Source organism: Dendronephthya gigantea, unplaced genomic scaffold, assembly GCF_004324835.1.
Source record: "Dendronephthya gigantea isolate DGI-Jeju-01 unplaced genomic scaffold, DenGig_1.0 000081F, whole genome shotgun sequence".
NCBI classification, from domain to species: Eukaryota; Metazoa; Cnidaria; class Anthozoa; order Malacalcyonacea; family Nephtheidae; genus Dendronephthya; species Dendronephthya gigantea.
In genome coordinates this window covers 1,027,481-1,044,436 of record NW_021163091.1, presented here as the reverse complement: position 1 = coordinate 1,044,436, position 16,956 = coordinate 1,027,481, and the positions used below count along the sequence as shown (strand labels likewise).

At 37.0% G+C, this 16,956-nt stretch overlaps 2 protein-coding genes and 1 long non-coding RNA gene across 3 annotated transcripts; all 3 read left to right on the top strand.

Moving 5' to 3' along the window:
* Positions 1-3: 3 nt before the first annotated feature.
* LOC114532839 lies at positions 4-1,122 on the top strand. The gene is made up of 2 exons (XM_028554433.1): positions 4-85; positions 213-1,122. Exon 2 carries the CDS (start codon positions 247-249, stop codon positions 1,120-1,122), a length of 876 nt encoding a protein of 291 aa, XP_028410234.1. The 5' UTR covers positions 4-85; positions 213-246.
* Positions 1,123-1,142: 20 nt separating this feature from the next.
* Positions 1,143-2,351, top strand: LOC114532838. The gene is made up of 2 exons (XM_028554432.1): positions 1,143-1,302; positions 1,846-2,351. Exons 1-2 carry the CDS (start codon positions 1,143-1,145, stop codon positions 2,349-2,351), a joined length of 666 nt encoding a protein of 221 aa, XP_028410233.1.
* Positions 2,352-3,828: 1,477 nt separating this feature from the next.
* Positions 3,829-16,869, top strand: LOC114532855. Its single transcript, XR_003687986.1, has 3 exons — positions 3,829-4,011; positions 16,103-16,175; positions 16,621-16,869. It is a non-coding gene; the product is annotated as an uncharacterized LOC114532855 (long non-coding RNA).
* Positions 16,870-16,956: the final 87 nt, after the last annotated feature.

Genomic DNA, 16,956 nt, shown 5'->3' with positions numbered 1-16,956 from the left:
AAATCTACAAGAAATATCGTGTTCTATTGGAAGAATGTCTTTGCAGCTCTTGTACTTCAGTGATACATTTTGATGATAATGTGAAGTAAATATATTATGAATATAATATATTCCCAGACGCAAAATCAATACTGGTGGTAGCTAAATTAGGAAAAAAAATATTGCAATGTATATTAGGGATAAACCTCATTTTTTTGCTTTTCCAATTTCAGCAGCGAAAGTACATCCAAAATTGAGAAACGTCCAATGCACTGCGAAACTGTAGATATCTGGGCCGAAAGATTGATGAAGATTTCTAAAAAACTCTCTGCAAAGACCCTTAAAAAGTGCGAATCATTTTTTTCCGCAACACCGAAAATGTCGCCGCCAACAATTTCCCTGGCAAGACCAAAAGACGTTCAAACCTGCACACCACGATTTATGAATATTTTGCCTTCTGACTATGAGGACTACCCATGCACATGGCTCACTAGTCGTTCCCCAAAAACTCTTCAGGCAGAACTTGTTGAGGTACCACGTCAAAATGTCGCCTTATCGGCGGGAGATGCCGGTCATCTGATCATCTCATCAGCGATGAACCCAGAATTTAACAGACATATAACTAATCCAAATGCAATACATGATACCATTCAGTTCAAAACCAAGGCAAATGCCTCTCCAAATGTCGACACGGCCTTTCGATTATATGGCAAACATGGGAACGGATTCATGATACGACCAGTGAAGACAATACATTCAGGTGTTGATAGCCTCCGTTTTGCCCGCCGTGTAATAACCGAGGCTCAACACGTATTTTTTCACATGCCTAGAGACAACGTAGGCGAGGTAACTGTTAAGAAGGACGAGTATGGCTGTCTTTTGCTGGACATTTATGTTCAGAGAGATGAAGGTGCTGAAATTCGTTTGCTAGCTGAGGTCTTAGCTGCAGAAGGTCTTACCGTACCAGTTGTGGAAGAAGGCGTCGACGAAGGAATATTTAAATCTATGATAGATGCAAAACGCAGACATGCCGGTCTTTTTGAGTTACCAGCTGAGACACGGAAATTTCCATTCAGACCTTGGGACATACAACAGGGAGAAAATCCATTAAAAAATCAAGAAATGACTGAAAAAATTTTTTAATGTTCCGAACAGTAGATTCAATGTACGCCACCGAAGCTCTTCTTTACGCTGCTCCATCGACATTAAATGACTCTGGCATTGGTTTATTCCTACATCCTAGATTAAGAAAGATATCCGCAGGATCTTATTTGTGCACATATGCTACATCATGGTCTTCATATCAACCGTCTGAGGAAGATGGTAAGTTCATTAGCGGCCGCAGAAGATCGTTAAGTGGGGGGGGGGAATTCATATATTCATGTTAACAGACCGTAAAAACAATTAATTTAAAAAAAAACACTAAAAATCCTGAAAATGAATGTTGAATATTTGCGTCTCCCGTCTCGATTTTTAACTTTTCAATGAGTGGAAAAAATATATTTATGGCGGAAAATCTAAAAACATGTCTTACTGCACTTTTTCTAGGGTAGCTGCCCCCCGCCAGCCACCCTATACCACGCTCCCTTCGCTCTGTACGTCCCTGTTGGTATTTTAGAGTTAACTAAGATTTAACTACGCAAATTGTAGCGTTTTACAACCGGTCCTTGAAATCTATATAAAATCTATGAATATGCCTTTATTCTTGAAGAAGAGGCATGCCCTGGGACGAAGTATTTGAATAATAAACCTTTTTAAACCTTAAAATTTAGTTCTTGATTTGCATATATTGGATATGCCAAAATAGAAAAAGTTGAGACACTTGGGAATGCTTCACATTCTTCGCATAGTTTTTTTATTTTATAGGTTCCTATGTCCTAGAAGTTGCCGTCAACGGCCACACACGATTTTACGACGCTACGAGTTATGACGGTGCAAACATTGGCCGGTTTGCCAATGAAAATGGTGTGCTGGAAGCTCTCAAAGACGTCAAAAGGAGGTCGGACAAGAAAAAGTTCACCAACTTCCATGAATCAGAGTGGAAAAAAGTGAACGATGATTTGGCACAGAAAGCGAATGCCTGCTTCAAGGTGCATGGAAATGAGCTGCATTTGATAGCAAAAGTCGATATTCAACCCAGCAAAACACCTATCGAAATTTTTACCTCTTATGGGGATATTAGATCGTTTTGGATTGCAGGCATTGTTCGTCATCCAGAGAATTACCCAGCGAATATGGTAAAAATTGTTAAATCTCTTTTTAATTCTCATCGAAGCAACTGGACTATTGAACAGAAGCAGCGTTGGGGAAATTGCGAAGATTTATTAGATGAGAACAATAAGGTGTGCACATTTAGCGAAGTGTTAATTTAAGCGTTTTGTTCTCGAAATCTAAGGTCACTGTCTCCTGTATTTTAAAAGCTCACTCATGCACACTCAGTTCAGTAGGAGATATCAATTACTTCATAGCGAATTTTCGCGGTATTTCTACGCTAGTAAAAACTTGATCTCTTTATAGTTTTCCTATAAAACGTTCCATTAATCAGTGGTCGGATCAAGGTACAGGCTAAGGCCTAATTTTAAATTCAAAATACTTTAGTAACAACGCTATTGGCTTAAAATTTTAAAGAATATTTTTAAATAAAAGTCCATCAATGTGTCTGCAAGTTGGAGCCGTAGTAATTTATTCAGCCTTATACCCTGATCAGTTTCTATGTTCCACTAAAGAAGTGCGAGTGAGCTTTTTCAATACAGGCATATGCAATGGTTGTATATTTTCAGAAATTTCTATTGAAAAAAGAAAGCGTATATCTCTCGCGTCCAATCAGCAACGGATTAAATGCCAAGCAAAGAAAAATTATTCGGGGCTTGGTCTAAGGGTAATGAGTCTTCCCTTTGCCATTAGGCACTTTAAGATTGACGTTTACGGGATACGGGAAACTAAAATTTTAAATTAACTGTCCATCTGAATTAACTGTCGAAAACCTGTCGGGTTTAGTCTCAAATGTGATTTGAATTCGCCGCTTCTGGTTACCGGTTTTCCGTTAATCTTAAGGTCTCTATTAGCTGCAAGCCTAAAGCATGAACTCGTAAATTGTGAAGGTTCAATGAGTCATCAAATTAACAACGCGGGCCTCTTGGATATTCTAACAGGTGCTTCCTTAAAAACCTGGTGATATTTGCCAAAACGATAAAATAGGATTCCAATTTTTTTACTGAAAAAAAACTTTACTTTATTTTAAATATACTTTATTTTCCACATTAAACTTCCTGAACTTAAACTTTATATTCAGTGGCTAGTTTGTGAGCACTATTGCAGCAAATTATCAATCAGGTAAATTACCTATATATATATATATATATATATATATATATATATATATATATATATATATATATATAATATATATATATATATATATATATATATATAATATATATATATATATATATATATATATATATATATATATATATATATATTATATATATATATATATATATATATATATATATATATATATATATATATGTATATATATATATATATATATATATATATATATATAATATGTACTATATATTGATATATATATATCAAGTAATGACTTTAATAGCTATATATATTATATAGTATGTAATATGTACTATATATTGATATATAATATATCAAGTAATGACTTTAATAGCATTAGTATTCTTACGCTTATTAAGCACTCGACATATTTGTCGGCTAACGTGCGTGTGTTTTTATGGCAAAAGCTCTAGTCCTGACAGGTGTCCGAATTGACTAGCGTTTTGCTATAATTGATTTCTTTCAACGTAATATAGAGAAAGTCAGAATATTTTGGTTATATTATCTTTTAAATCAATCTTTGAAAATACTATACAAGGTAACAAGTTTTAGTAAACTAAAGATGTAAAAGGCATTTATGGTGACCGGTTTGATCTACCGTTCTCTCTAAAGTATAACTGTATGAATTAATGATCTAGCTTCTTGTGGCTTGGAATATCAAGATCTTCACAACATTTAGTGAGTATTACAGATATAAGAATTTTCGCTTATCGCCTCCAAGTTTGATTATTAAATGTTGAATTAAAAGCTTATATTTAATGTAGCTCAATTAAAGAACCAAATTAGTAAAAAAGCGTCTTCGGTTGTCAACTAAATTACCGAACTTGTTCAACAATTACTAAAATGAATTACGATTTTTTATCCTATTATAGTCAAACATAGCTAATAAAATATTTTGTGAGAACAAGCTACCACGACGGCTGTAGAAAATTAGGACAAATTAACATTTTACTTCGGCCGAAATTTGCCTATATGGTGTCAATTAATCTTACCTCGTAAGTTTTTTTTAAACTGTTAAATGTTAGAATAGTACTTTAACGCCAAAAATATGGCTACTATTAGGTCAGTTATAATTTGCCTCGATTTTAAGTGGATTTCAATTTTTTTGCCAGTATTCTTCCTTCGTTTCCAAGCTAAAGTTTTAGAATGATTAAAATAAACTATATTTCTATATATATAACATTTAATGTAGAGCTGATATAAACCTATACCCGCAAAATATTACCCCAGGAACTTACAAGAAACAACCAAAAAAATTCAAATATTCAATAATATTCAATGAAATTATTTGCAGCAACCTGGATACTCCATGACCATGTCTGCGATTTCTGGCCATGGGATAGTTACATGCACAAAAAACATCAGGGGCCGGTTATATAAATCTCTTAACTACATTTTGTGTACCTAAATTGTAGTTAACTCAGAAATGCACGACTTTGATTGGTCAATTTTGCCTCTATACAACTTGCCCCAGCTGGCTCTTTAGGACGACTCTTTTATTGCGAGGAAAATCATTTCACATCATATTTATTTATTTATTTAACTATTTATATATATAAGTAGGTTACCCCCCATACATTGGGAGGAAAACACGCAACGCGTGGACCCCACGCGGGACGTCGGAAACTGAGCACATGCTCGTATCTGCTTATGAGCAGATGTTCATCTGCTCAATGAGATATTTCATACCCACTTGAAATTTTTGTTGATAAAATTAAAATAGCGACGAACTAGCGGCTGGAAAGAGGTAAATTTCAGACATGGATTAACGATTTTAACATTTATTTGTCTTGCAATTAGTTTCAGCAATAAATAATAATTCCTTCTAAAACGTTTTTTTGAGATTTAACTAAATTTAAAGTTTAATTATCATCATCGTCGTAACCTTCAATGTCTTTATTTTCCTCGTCATCTTTAATCTCGTGGTCGCTTAAAAGCCTTTTAATAAGAAACTTTCTCTTATCAACTGCAGCTTCTATTGCTTCTTCTGGGTCAAAATCATCATTTTGAATAAACGCATCTTGTGTGTGCATTATTTTCTTAGGTACTGGATCTTTCTTTAGTTGTCTTATCTACAAAAGGCGCTTTAAATAGATATTTTCTAATTCTTTCTGGAGTCTAGGCATGATATTCACGTAAGCTTTCTCTTTAGCAGAGTGCTCATCGAAACCTCTGTTTATGCATGAGGCGTTCTTTCATTACCTCGAAAGCTGTGTTACTTCTTTGTTTTGCCTCTTCTATTAGTGGTATCCAGGGATCCATTTCTTCTCCAGATTCTGAGTCAGTTGCCGTCGAACTTCCAGACTGCTGAGTAGAAGTTGTTGAGACATCGTCACGGAAATCTCTTTCTTGACTGTCCGAGTCTGTTTGAGACATGTTTTTTTCTTGTTCTCGTGATGGACACTATTTCCGTTTGTGTCTACGCTGATTGTAACCGCGATTAAAGTATCTTCCGCAAAATTGGCAGCTCATTCCCGGAACAACCAGCGATGTAGAGTTCTCATCATACAGACTTTCCAAATATCACATATTTTCTAAGTATTTATTTGATTTCTTTGGCCTATTACTCTACATCGTAAAGTTCCTGAATTTTAACAACAACGTGTTTCTTATTTTTTGGTTTGTCACGTGGTCCATGTTTCCACTTAATTTATGCATAAATGTCAATAATAATACTATAATTAATTGTTTTCACGAAACATCCTCCACCCCGATGAGAACATTGTTCTCATATATTTTCCTTTTCTACTGGTTGTATTACTGCGATTTTGGTGATCGGTCTTTGATACGTTCCGTTCTGTGTCTTTACTGTCACATTTCGAACAATCTTATCTTTACCCGGGAGTACTTGAGTTATTCTTCCAATTGTCCAATTTCCTCTTATAGCATTCGAATCCACTAACATAACTATATCGTTAACTTGGACATCTCTTCGTTGAACATCCCATTTCTTTCGAGGAACCAAGCACGGAAAAACATCCCTTATCCAACGTTTCCAGAACGAGTCTGGAATTTGTTGAAGAAACTCTACTCTGTGTCGAGGGTTCTTTGTCTTCAGGAATGGGCCTTGCGGGACATGGGAAGACGCTCTTACTAATCAGAGATCATTTGGACATAGGTATGCGCCGTCATCGGGATCGTTAGTTGGTCTACCGATTGGTCGCTGATTAACAATGTTTGCCACTTCTAACAGGACAGTGTATAATTCGAACGGTGTGAGGAGATTATCTCCTATTGCTTGTTTTAGGGCTACTTTGCAACTAGTTATTCGGCACAGCCGTTCTGATGTGGAGCGTTCGGTGTAATGAATTTCCACTCCATTTTCTTATCTGCTGCGTATTCTTTAAGCTTCTTAACATCCCAACCTTGTATCATTCTTTTTAATTCGCTTTCCGCTCCGACTAATTGAGTCCCGTTATCACTTAACATTAATGAGGGATATCCTCTAATCGCGAAGAATCTTCGAAGTACTTGAATTAGTTCCATCGTGGAACAATCTGCAGCCAGCTCGAGATGCACCGCTCTGGTGTTCAAACAAGTGAATAGAACGCCATAGTGTTTCATAGTTTTATTTCTTCCAACTTTAACTTTATATGGACCGAAATAATCACAAGCTGTGTTGTGAAATGCAGGTGTTTGAGGCATCAATCCTAATTTTGGGAGTTCAGCCATCAGCTGTGATTCGATCTTTCTTCGCACTTCCTCTTGATTAATTTTGCAAGTTTCTGCACTCCGATGATCCAAAACATTCTGCGTGTTTTTGTCACTGTCGATGCTACTCCAGTGTGTCCTTGTTGATGCATTTCTTGTGTGATGAGATACGATATATGATGATTTTTGGGAAGCAATATCGGGTGTTTCGAATCATACGTCACGATTGCTTTATCTACTCGTCCTCCTACTCGTACGATTCCTTTTTCGTCTGTGAACGGGCTGAGCATATTGAATTCCTTTCTCTTGACCCGTTCCTTTAACTCCTGTTGTGCTATCTTGATTCAATACTCTTCACCTTTTTCCAGTTCATTTGCTGTTAATGGCTCAACTTCGGTTTTGGGCTTTTGCTTAGATCGTAAATTTCGTACGTACCGTAGAATCCACGCCGTTACTCTCACTAATCTCTTCCATTTCGAAAATTTCGTTGCATCGATGATCATTGGTTTGAGGACTAAGGAAAATACTGCTTGGGTCTTTCGTCGTTCTTTATCGATTTCATTTGCATCGATTGTCATTTTTCTTGCTAAGGCCATTCATCTTCGGGACAATTTAGAAAGTTCGGGCCACTTTTCCAGCGTTATTCTAACTCCTTTGCAGAAATACCTCTAGATAGATCGTCAGCTACGTTATGCTCGCTTGGTATATGTCTCCACATCGATGGCTCACAATTCGTTTGGATTTCCGCTACTCGGCTTGACACAAACGGTTTGAAACTTCTTGATTGACTATGAATCCATGTAAGTACTATCATACTGTCCGCAAAGAAAATAACCTTTTCGAACTGTAAACGACATTCTTCAATTATGGTTTTGTATAAACGACTCGCCAGAACTGCTGCCTGTAGCTCCAACCTCGGTATAGTTAGCTCTTTAGGTGGCGCTACTCTTGATTTAGCCGCTAAGAATCTACTTTCATAACTGCCACTTGACTTTTCCCATGGCAGATACGAACAAGTTTCAAATGCGTCTCAAGAAGCGTCCGCGAATATGCATAGTATCGGTAAGCCAATGAAATTCAGTGGCGTTAAGCTTCGTTGGAAAGATACATTGTTCAGTTCTTTAACCTCATTGAAAAACTCTGTCCACCAATTTGATATTTCAGAGGGAAGTTCTTCGTCCCAATCAAATCCAAGTTGCCAAAGCCTTTTCAAACCGATTTTCGCACGGATTAAGAACGCCGCCGCGATGCCGATTGGGTCAAATACACGAGCTACTTTACTTAGGATCTTTCTTTTTGTTAACTTCGACTCGCGTGGTTCTGTTACATATGCATTGAGATCATCTGCCACTTTAAACGTGATAATATCCTCTTTATTGCTCCAAACTGTTCCTAAGATCTTTTCTTTTGTTTCCCCTTCCAAGCATTTGATATTCGGACTTTCTTTGACTGTTTCGTTTTCGTTTGGTCTTGTTTGATAACCATTCTTTTACTTTAAATCCTCCTTTCTGTAAGATTTCGTCAAGCTCTTTTGTTAGCTGCTGTGCCCGTTCGATGGTGGATACCGAATCACAGATATCGTCCATGTATGTATTATTCTTCAGCACTTCAGAAGCATATGGATGCGAATTTTCTGCCTTTTCAGCTGTTTTTCTGAGCGCAATCTGCGCCATCGCTGGCGCTGGCTTGTCGCCAAAGGTTAACACAGTTTTACATAAGTGTCAGGTGGTCTTGTCGTATCCATATCTCTCCATACGAATCGATGTACGTGCTGATCCTCCTCTGGAATTCCAATCCGATGATACATCTTCGATATATCTCCGCTAACAGCAACTGGTTGCTCTCGAAATCTAAGGATTACTCCAAACAGATTGTTCAGGAGATCGGGGCCCTTTACCCAGCAATCATTGAGACATTGTCCTTTGTATTTCGATGACGAATTGAATACGATTCTAACAGGTGTACTCTTTTTATCAGGTCGAACGACTTCGTGATGTGCGATGTAGTGGAGTGGACCGTTATATTCCTTTATTTCTTGTTCTGTTAACTTTCGTGAAAAACTGATCGATATGCTTTTGCTTGTTCCGGGGTCTTGCTTCCATTCTTTTAACTGCTTGTTCTCGATTGTCAGGAAGTGTTTTGGATCGGTACTCCATGGGTAGGCCATTTGCCACCGATTTCCAATCAATTTACATCCCTTTTCTATCAGTTTGGCTTCTTGTTCGATTTTGCTTAGCTTTGTCATTTCAATTTTGGTTGACTAACACCCATTGATTTACTTCCAAAAGTCCGTTAGATCTACAGGTTTGGCATACTGAACGTGAAATACTCTATTTGTTTCCTGTAATCCTGGTGTTGCTCCAAAAACGATCCAACCGAGGCGAATGTCTCGCTACAATGTTTATACAATTTCTTTGAATCTCCCGAGTGCATGTAAGCGTGATCAATTCCAATAAGCATCTCAATTGGTCCACATTCTCTGTACATCGTTGAAACCAATCTGTGCCTTCAAGTTGAATATCGATCCTTGAGACATCACTGCTAATATGTGGAATCCCAACTGCCTTGACCGTAAATTTTGCACCTGTTTCCAGCGAAGTTATGGGAACTTGATACACTTTCGTCTCGAGCACTTCTTCATCCCCTTGGACTTTTGTGATCGTTATTGAAACATCTTTTCCCTTTAGATTCAGACTTTCTGCAGTGGTTGTACAGATAAGGCTCGTTTGTGCTCCTGGTGTCAGTAAGATGTTACTATTCTTGTGCTGGTTATTCTTGCCAGATAGCTTCACAGTGATGACTGGTAGTATTGCTTCAGCATTACTTCCTAGTGTTGCAAGACCCACTGATGCTCGAGGATCCGCAGAATGCAAAAGAACATGGTGATAGTATTTACATTGCACGTCATTAACCTTTTGTTCACATTGCTTTCTTCGGCTGCAGTTCGATGCTTTGTGGTCGCGTCCAGCCCTTTTAAGACAACTGAAGCAGGCATGATTTTCCTTCACTGCTTTTAGGCGCTCTTCTGGTTTCATAGCATTAAACCTTGGGCACTGGTCTATCCAATGACTTGAATTGTCGCAAACCCAACATTTCGGTTGTCTTACTCCTGAGAAGTGATTTACAAATCTCGAGCCATGGCTTGGGTTTCGTAGTGGAGCTGATACACGCATCCTTGACTTCATTTCTGTTTCCATCCACGACATAAGACCTTGTAGACTTGCTGGTTTCTGTTCCCTCTCCAATTCTCGTGCTCAAACCTTTCTATCTTCTACACACATTTTTTGTTCTATCAATGACAACATGTGGTTGTTATCCATGTCGTAAGGTCTATTTACTCCTTTCATAGTTGTAGCTGCGTTTCACCAGATGTACCAGATCACAGAATCTTGAGTCTTCTTCCTCTTTCAATGGGCGGAACTTTGCTAGATCTTGAGTTATTTGGTCTGATACAAATCTCGGGTCCCCATATATTGTGTATTGCCATGCACCATCATAGTCTGAACCTATCCCTTTAATTAGTTCGAGGGGTTTTCCTTGTAGACATGCCCTTAGGTACGTCATGTTAGCATGTTGGATATTCCCATTTGGATTTTCCTGTTCTTCATCCTGTGGCTGCGGTTGTTGATTTTGACTAAGTCCCTGGTTAGCATCGTCTGCTGTTGTTTCCTCTCCCGATTCACCAGTATTTACTACACCTTCATTTGTTGTGACAGTTACTTCTGGGTTGGTTTCATTTTCATTAACAGTCGTATTAACAACATGTTCCATAAACTGACCTGTTAGCTTTTCCTTCAGATAATCCTTCGTTCTTACTTTTAACTGCATAAACCTCTCCTGACATTTGTTAATCCAGTGTTCCTCTGTTTCAAATTCCTCATCGCCATCTACTAATTGTATATAATCGTCATGTTTTTCAATTAATTTCTTGAATACATCCTCATAGTTATTTAGTGCTTCCTCTACTTCTGCTGTCGGCCGGTCGCTTCTTACTAAGTAATCTAGTCCATTTCCTACTCTGGTAAGACTCGATTTTGCACATCGTCGTGTCCTTTTCGCTTCGTTTAACTGGTTTAACGCTTCGGTTGCCGCTTCCGCCATTTTCGGAATTCTGTTAAGCCCCGGTAAGCAAGAAATCAAATTTGTGGCTCGCCAGAATTGAACAACCAGCGATGTAGAGTTCTCATCATACAGACTTTCCAAATATCACATATTTTCTAAGTATTTATTTGATTTCTTTGGCCTATTACTCTACATCGTAAAGCTCCTGAATTTTAACAACAACGTGTTTCTTAATTCTTATTTTTTTGTGTGTCACGTGGTCCATGTTTCCACTTAATTTATGCATAAATGTCAATAATAATACTATATATATTGTTTTCACGAAACAATATATATACTATGTATAATTATATTGTATGGATTATAAAAACCGGGAAATCAGAATAGCGTTCATTTTATACAGTTTATACAGTAAATTTACCAAAAAGGTTTTAAATTTCCTCTTATGAACGGTTTAATAGCGTTTCCGGTCAGCTAACCGATAACTATATACTTGCTACAAAATAAAGAGACAAATATATAAATTTAAAATGGTTTCTATATGCCTATCTATATCTGCTTGTTGAGTGAGAATCCCAATAGTTCGAACCAAGACCACGCCTTGAGTCCCGAAAATAACAAAGATTTTGTAATTCTTGACAGCCCAGTTGCTATCAATAAACAAGTTGAAAACGTCAAGTTAACATATGCCAAAGCTGCCGAGTTTAAACTGGTTCTAAATTATATAAATGGAAATGGATATTACCACTAGTTCGGCATAACAACAGTAGGATTAGTTCTGATGGCTTTGTAGGAGCAGAGCGTAGGCGAAACCAAACAAAGAGAATATTCCTATCTGGAATTGCAAGCAGTGTGAATGAAAAACATATTCGATCCTACCTTGAGCCGCGAAATATAAATACAACATTTATTTCGGTCTTTCCCAGTAAACGCAAAGGAACGGTATCGGCTGAGGTAGATATCTCCTCTGTTGATTTCCCTCTCATACAGCATGATGATTTCTAGCCTAAATTTGTGACTTACGAATTATGGAAATCTAAAGAGGTATTACAAATTACAACAAAGCAGAAACCGCAGACCAAAAGCAAACCACCCAAGATGAAAACACTCCAACTTCTCAATAATGGCTCAAATTCCGGTTAGAATTCCCCTCGCAATCGCGTAAATAAACGAAACAGACGCTGTCCTGGTAACCTAACCAGGGTAAATATTTCGAAACCTGGACCTACTACATGTATGTTTGTACCGGGTCTCGTTTTATATATGTCATGTCATTAACACCTAAAATAGATCCGTCCATTTGTCACTAACTCTGGAGCGGAAGTTGCCGTCTTCACTGAAGCATGGCTCAGAAGTTCCATACCAAATTTTATCGTGGATATTCCGGATATAGAATAATTCGAAAAGATAGACAAGAAAGAATACATGGAGGAGTCTGTGTATATGTTAAGAATGAAATGAAAGTCTCTGTTTTGCATGATTTGGAGAATCCACAATTCGAAGTGCTTTGGGTACAGTTAGTACCTGGGAGATTACCACGTGGTCTATCTTCAATTGTCGTAGGAGCGCTATATCATCCCCCAGCATCAGACGATAAATCTATTCTGAAGTATATTGCTGATAGTCTGATTAGCATTGTATAAGAACTGTGGAACTATTATTATGGGTGATTTGAAAATCACAAATATATCGAGACAGCTAGTTAAAGTTAAAACAACTAGTAAGCTTTGCTACTAGGGGACCAAGAACCCTAGATATTAAAGAGAAAAATCAGTTAAAGAGAAAAATCCACAACAACGATGCTCCCTGGATGTCGGATAAACTTAAACGAGCAATCAAGAACCGTCAACGGGCCTTTAAAGACGGAAATATAAGGTGCTTCAATTACTACCGCAATTTAGTAAATTCCGTAGGGAAAAGATGCAGATCCTCCTATTATAACAACAAGATCAGGAATCTTAAACATCTTGTCCACCCAACAAGTAGACGAGTTAGAACCCTTGACCAACACCCAAATCGCCAACAAAATCAATAACAGTTTTCTCGAACCTCTCCAAGAATTTCAGCCCCTGAGGTGTATGGACCAAACTGTTGACGCAACCTCAAAAGTTATTACGGTCACTGATCTTAAAGTGTACAGATGCCTAAAATCTCTTAATCCCTTTAAAGCAAGTGGTCCCGATGACATTCCTGCTTCGCTGATTAAAGAAAACGCGGTTCTTTTGGCGTTACCTGTCACAAATACTGAACTGCTCATTTAAAGAGAACAAACTTCAATGATTTGGAAATAGCTAACGTAGTCCCAATTCCAAAATCGTGAGTAAAGCAGTTGAAACCAGTAATTCTCAAAATTATATATCCCAACCAATTCGGGATGATCCCTGGCTCTTCAACAAGCCAATCTTTAATAAAAATGATCGACCGCTGGATGAAGCAACAGATGGGTCAGGAGCTTGTCAGAGTCGTATTATTTGATTATCAAAAGGCGTTTAAAGTGCTATATCACTCGTGGAATTTTTATGCATTTGAAAAGAATGTAAAAAGTTAGTTATATATTAAAAACGTTTTTTGATTTAGTGCAATAATTTTGAAGATACAAGCCTTTGAACTACCTGCAGTTCCTGAGTCCCAGGCTCCTGTAAACAATGGGCAGTTTCAAATTAAATAGCCGTGTTTAAACGCAGGAGGTTGGGACTCAGGAACCGTAGTTTATGGGCTTTTATCTTTGAAATTATTGCACTAAATCAAAAAGCGTTTTTTAACATATCAACTAACTTTTTACGTTCTTTTCAAATCCATAAAGATCCCACGAATGATATAGGCACTTTAACCTTGTTGACCATACCATTATCCTGGATAGATTGAAATCCCTAGACATAACGAACTCTGCAATTAATTGGATAGCAGATTTCATAGCAGATTTCCTGACTAACAGACAACGAGTTAAATTTGGAGTCAATTGAAGTCATTGGAGACAAGTTGTACATGAGGCGAAATTACTTGGTCTTACCATCACACCAACCTTGAAGTAAAATAAACACGTCAATAACATTTCAAAATCCTCCAAACGGATATATTTTCATATATATTTATTCAATTAAAGTGTGCAAGAGTACATGATAAGGACATCCTACAATTCTATTCCACTTGTATTCGCCCTATTTTGGAATACGCATCGAAAGTGTTTCATTATGCACTACCGAAATATCTTAGTGATAAAATCGAACGTGTCCAAAAAAGAGCTCTTCGAATTTTTTACCTGTCCGCACATTATAAGAATGGATTGATCGAAAGTGGTTTGAAAACATTATACACACGAAGGGAATCTGCATGTAAGAAACCTTTGAACCAGATCTTAGCCGATCCAAGCCAGAAATTGAACCATTTGATGTGTAGATCAGAACCTCCATTAACGTACGAGTTGCGTACGGAGAAACATTTTTATATTCCTAAATTTTTCACCGACCGTTTCAAAAACTCTTTTATTGTTAGTAGTTGCCTAAATAAATAAATAATTTAAATTTCTAATCTATATCTATATACTATATTGTAAATTTTATGACTATATATGATATTGTAACTTTTTATAATCTATATACTATATTGTAATTTTTTGCTGCCATATTAGCACCTGTAATCACCACGTTATTCAGTCCTTGTAACTGCAATGTGTGTGAATTATTAAACCAGCTATCTATCTATCTGTGACTAGATTTCGAGCTTTATAGATTATTTCAAATTTTTACTCTATGAAGCTCAAGATCTAGTCACAGAAACCTCGTCAAAATTGTATATCAGTCTCTTTATTTTGTACTGAGTATAGCTGTCAATTGGGAAAACACACTAACAGCACCGTATTTGTATACTAAGTACAAGTTCCCCAGCTTATTACCAACTTAGAACAATTGTGTTATCACTGATTTATATAAGGTAGTTCTTTCTTAATCAACGAAGGTGAAAATAATTTAGGTGGACTTTGAAAATCAAGCTCTTAAGCCCCGTTTACACTACACTCGATTTAATGGCACGGCACGGCTAAAATGGGTACCCGTGCCCGTTTTATCTATGCTCGGCCTTTGTTTTGGTAGCCTGAACACTAATAAAATTGGGTACGGATACCAATTTTAGCCGTGCCGTGCCGATAAATTGACTGTAGTGTAAACGGGGCTTTATTCGTGCAGAAATACCGCAAAGGAAACGCTAGTGATTGAGATCTCGCATCAATGAGTTTGAGTGAACTTTCAGAATACAGGCATAACTCCCCTGGCCATATACACGGGCGGTCAAAAAGAACTGCTCAAATGTTGCTATTATCGTATGTAACAGGAATCGTATCAATCAATCTTTTATTGTACACTAGCGGTCAAAAAGAACTGTTCAGATACAGATTCATAAAAAAGAAGCGAATGAAGGAGAGAGCTTCATAGGCATTTTGGATAATTCTCTTATTCCAAACAATATTTCAATTATGTCATGCACCCTGCCACACTTCCAGGATACACTCAGGAATGACAGAAATGGATTGGACAGAAATGGATTGCACAGTCAAAAGGCCTTAACCCTATTGAACATCTGTGGGACAATGTGAAAGGGATAGTGCAAGAAAGGAATTAATTTATAAAGCGTCCATGATTTATGCGTTGCTGTAAAGACTGTCCATAGGATGAATTTCTTTTGACCATTAAGATTACCACCTTAACAGAAAGTATATGCCACGCCGATGTAAGGCCGTCATCAATTATAATGCCAAAGGAGGGTCAACAAAATATTGATATTTCATATAGCTTAGCATGTAATCTAGTCTATATTTACTCGTATATATTGTTAGAGGGACAGTTACGTTCATTTGAGAGCATTTTAACTTGTTTTGAGCTAGTTCTTTTTGACCGCCAGTGTATATAGGTCGAAGCGTCGAGAAGTCTTTTTGTACATTTTAGGCAGTTGTTATACCACACGCTATGGGTTTTTTAGAAAACACAGATATATTTCGAATATGTATAGGTGTAAAGGTTATCTGCTATGAAATAGCAAAATATTATATTTTCTAAATTTATAGTACAAGAGCTGGTGAAAGATGTATTTCTCAAGTTGTCTTTTTCTCGTGTTGTGGGTGCAAAATAGTTGGAAAGGTGAGAACGCTCGTTACAAAGTTATCACATTTTCACCATGTGGTTAAATTTACTTGTTTCAATAATTTCTATATATATGAACGTCGTAAATACTGTTTGTACATATATTTTGGTACCCTGTTAATGGAGCATTGCGCTCCGTAGGGATTATCGCGGCAAACGTTTCACGAAGTTTGTAAATTAATGAGAACAAAACATTACAAACATGATATATTCGTTTGTTAAATATTTATACTTACTCGACAAGACTCTAATTTCAATCTTTCAAACACCAAGTACAGAGAATATTGTTTATTTCGGACAGTCTTGCTTCCTGCATGTGCTGTGAAAAATAATTAACATTAAATTAATTTCAATTAAAATATATAGATAACTGTATTTATATGTATTTTGTTACCTTTTAAGGTCTATTTCTAAAACGTAAGCAATCTTTTTTCCTTTTCAGCAAGCTCGAACCCTCTTGTCAAATCGCCTTTCTTTATTAAGTCTAAGGATGATAAAACCCAACCTAGTCTCCTCAAACCGTGGCATGAAGCTACAAAGAATATTCCCAGAATGTATATGAGTACACAAAGGTTTCCACGTGGTCGTGATTTTAATTTGGCACATAGAAAAGGAAAACTAGGTACCAATAAATTAAAACAAGAGAAAACTATCTCATCAAGAAATATTATAGGTTTTCCGATTTCGCAAAATAAACACAATACCAGAACAAAGCGGCACTATCTCCATGGAGTCAAACAGACCTTAATGGCGTACAGACAAGAGATCTTAAAGAACA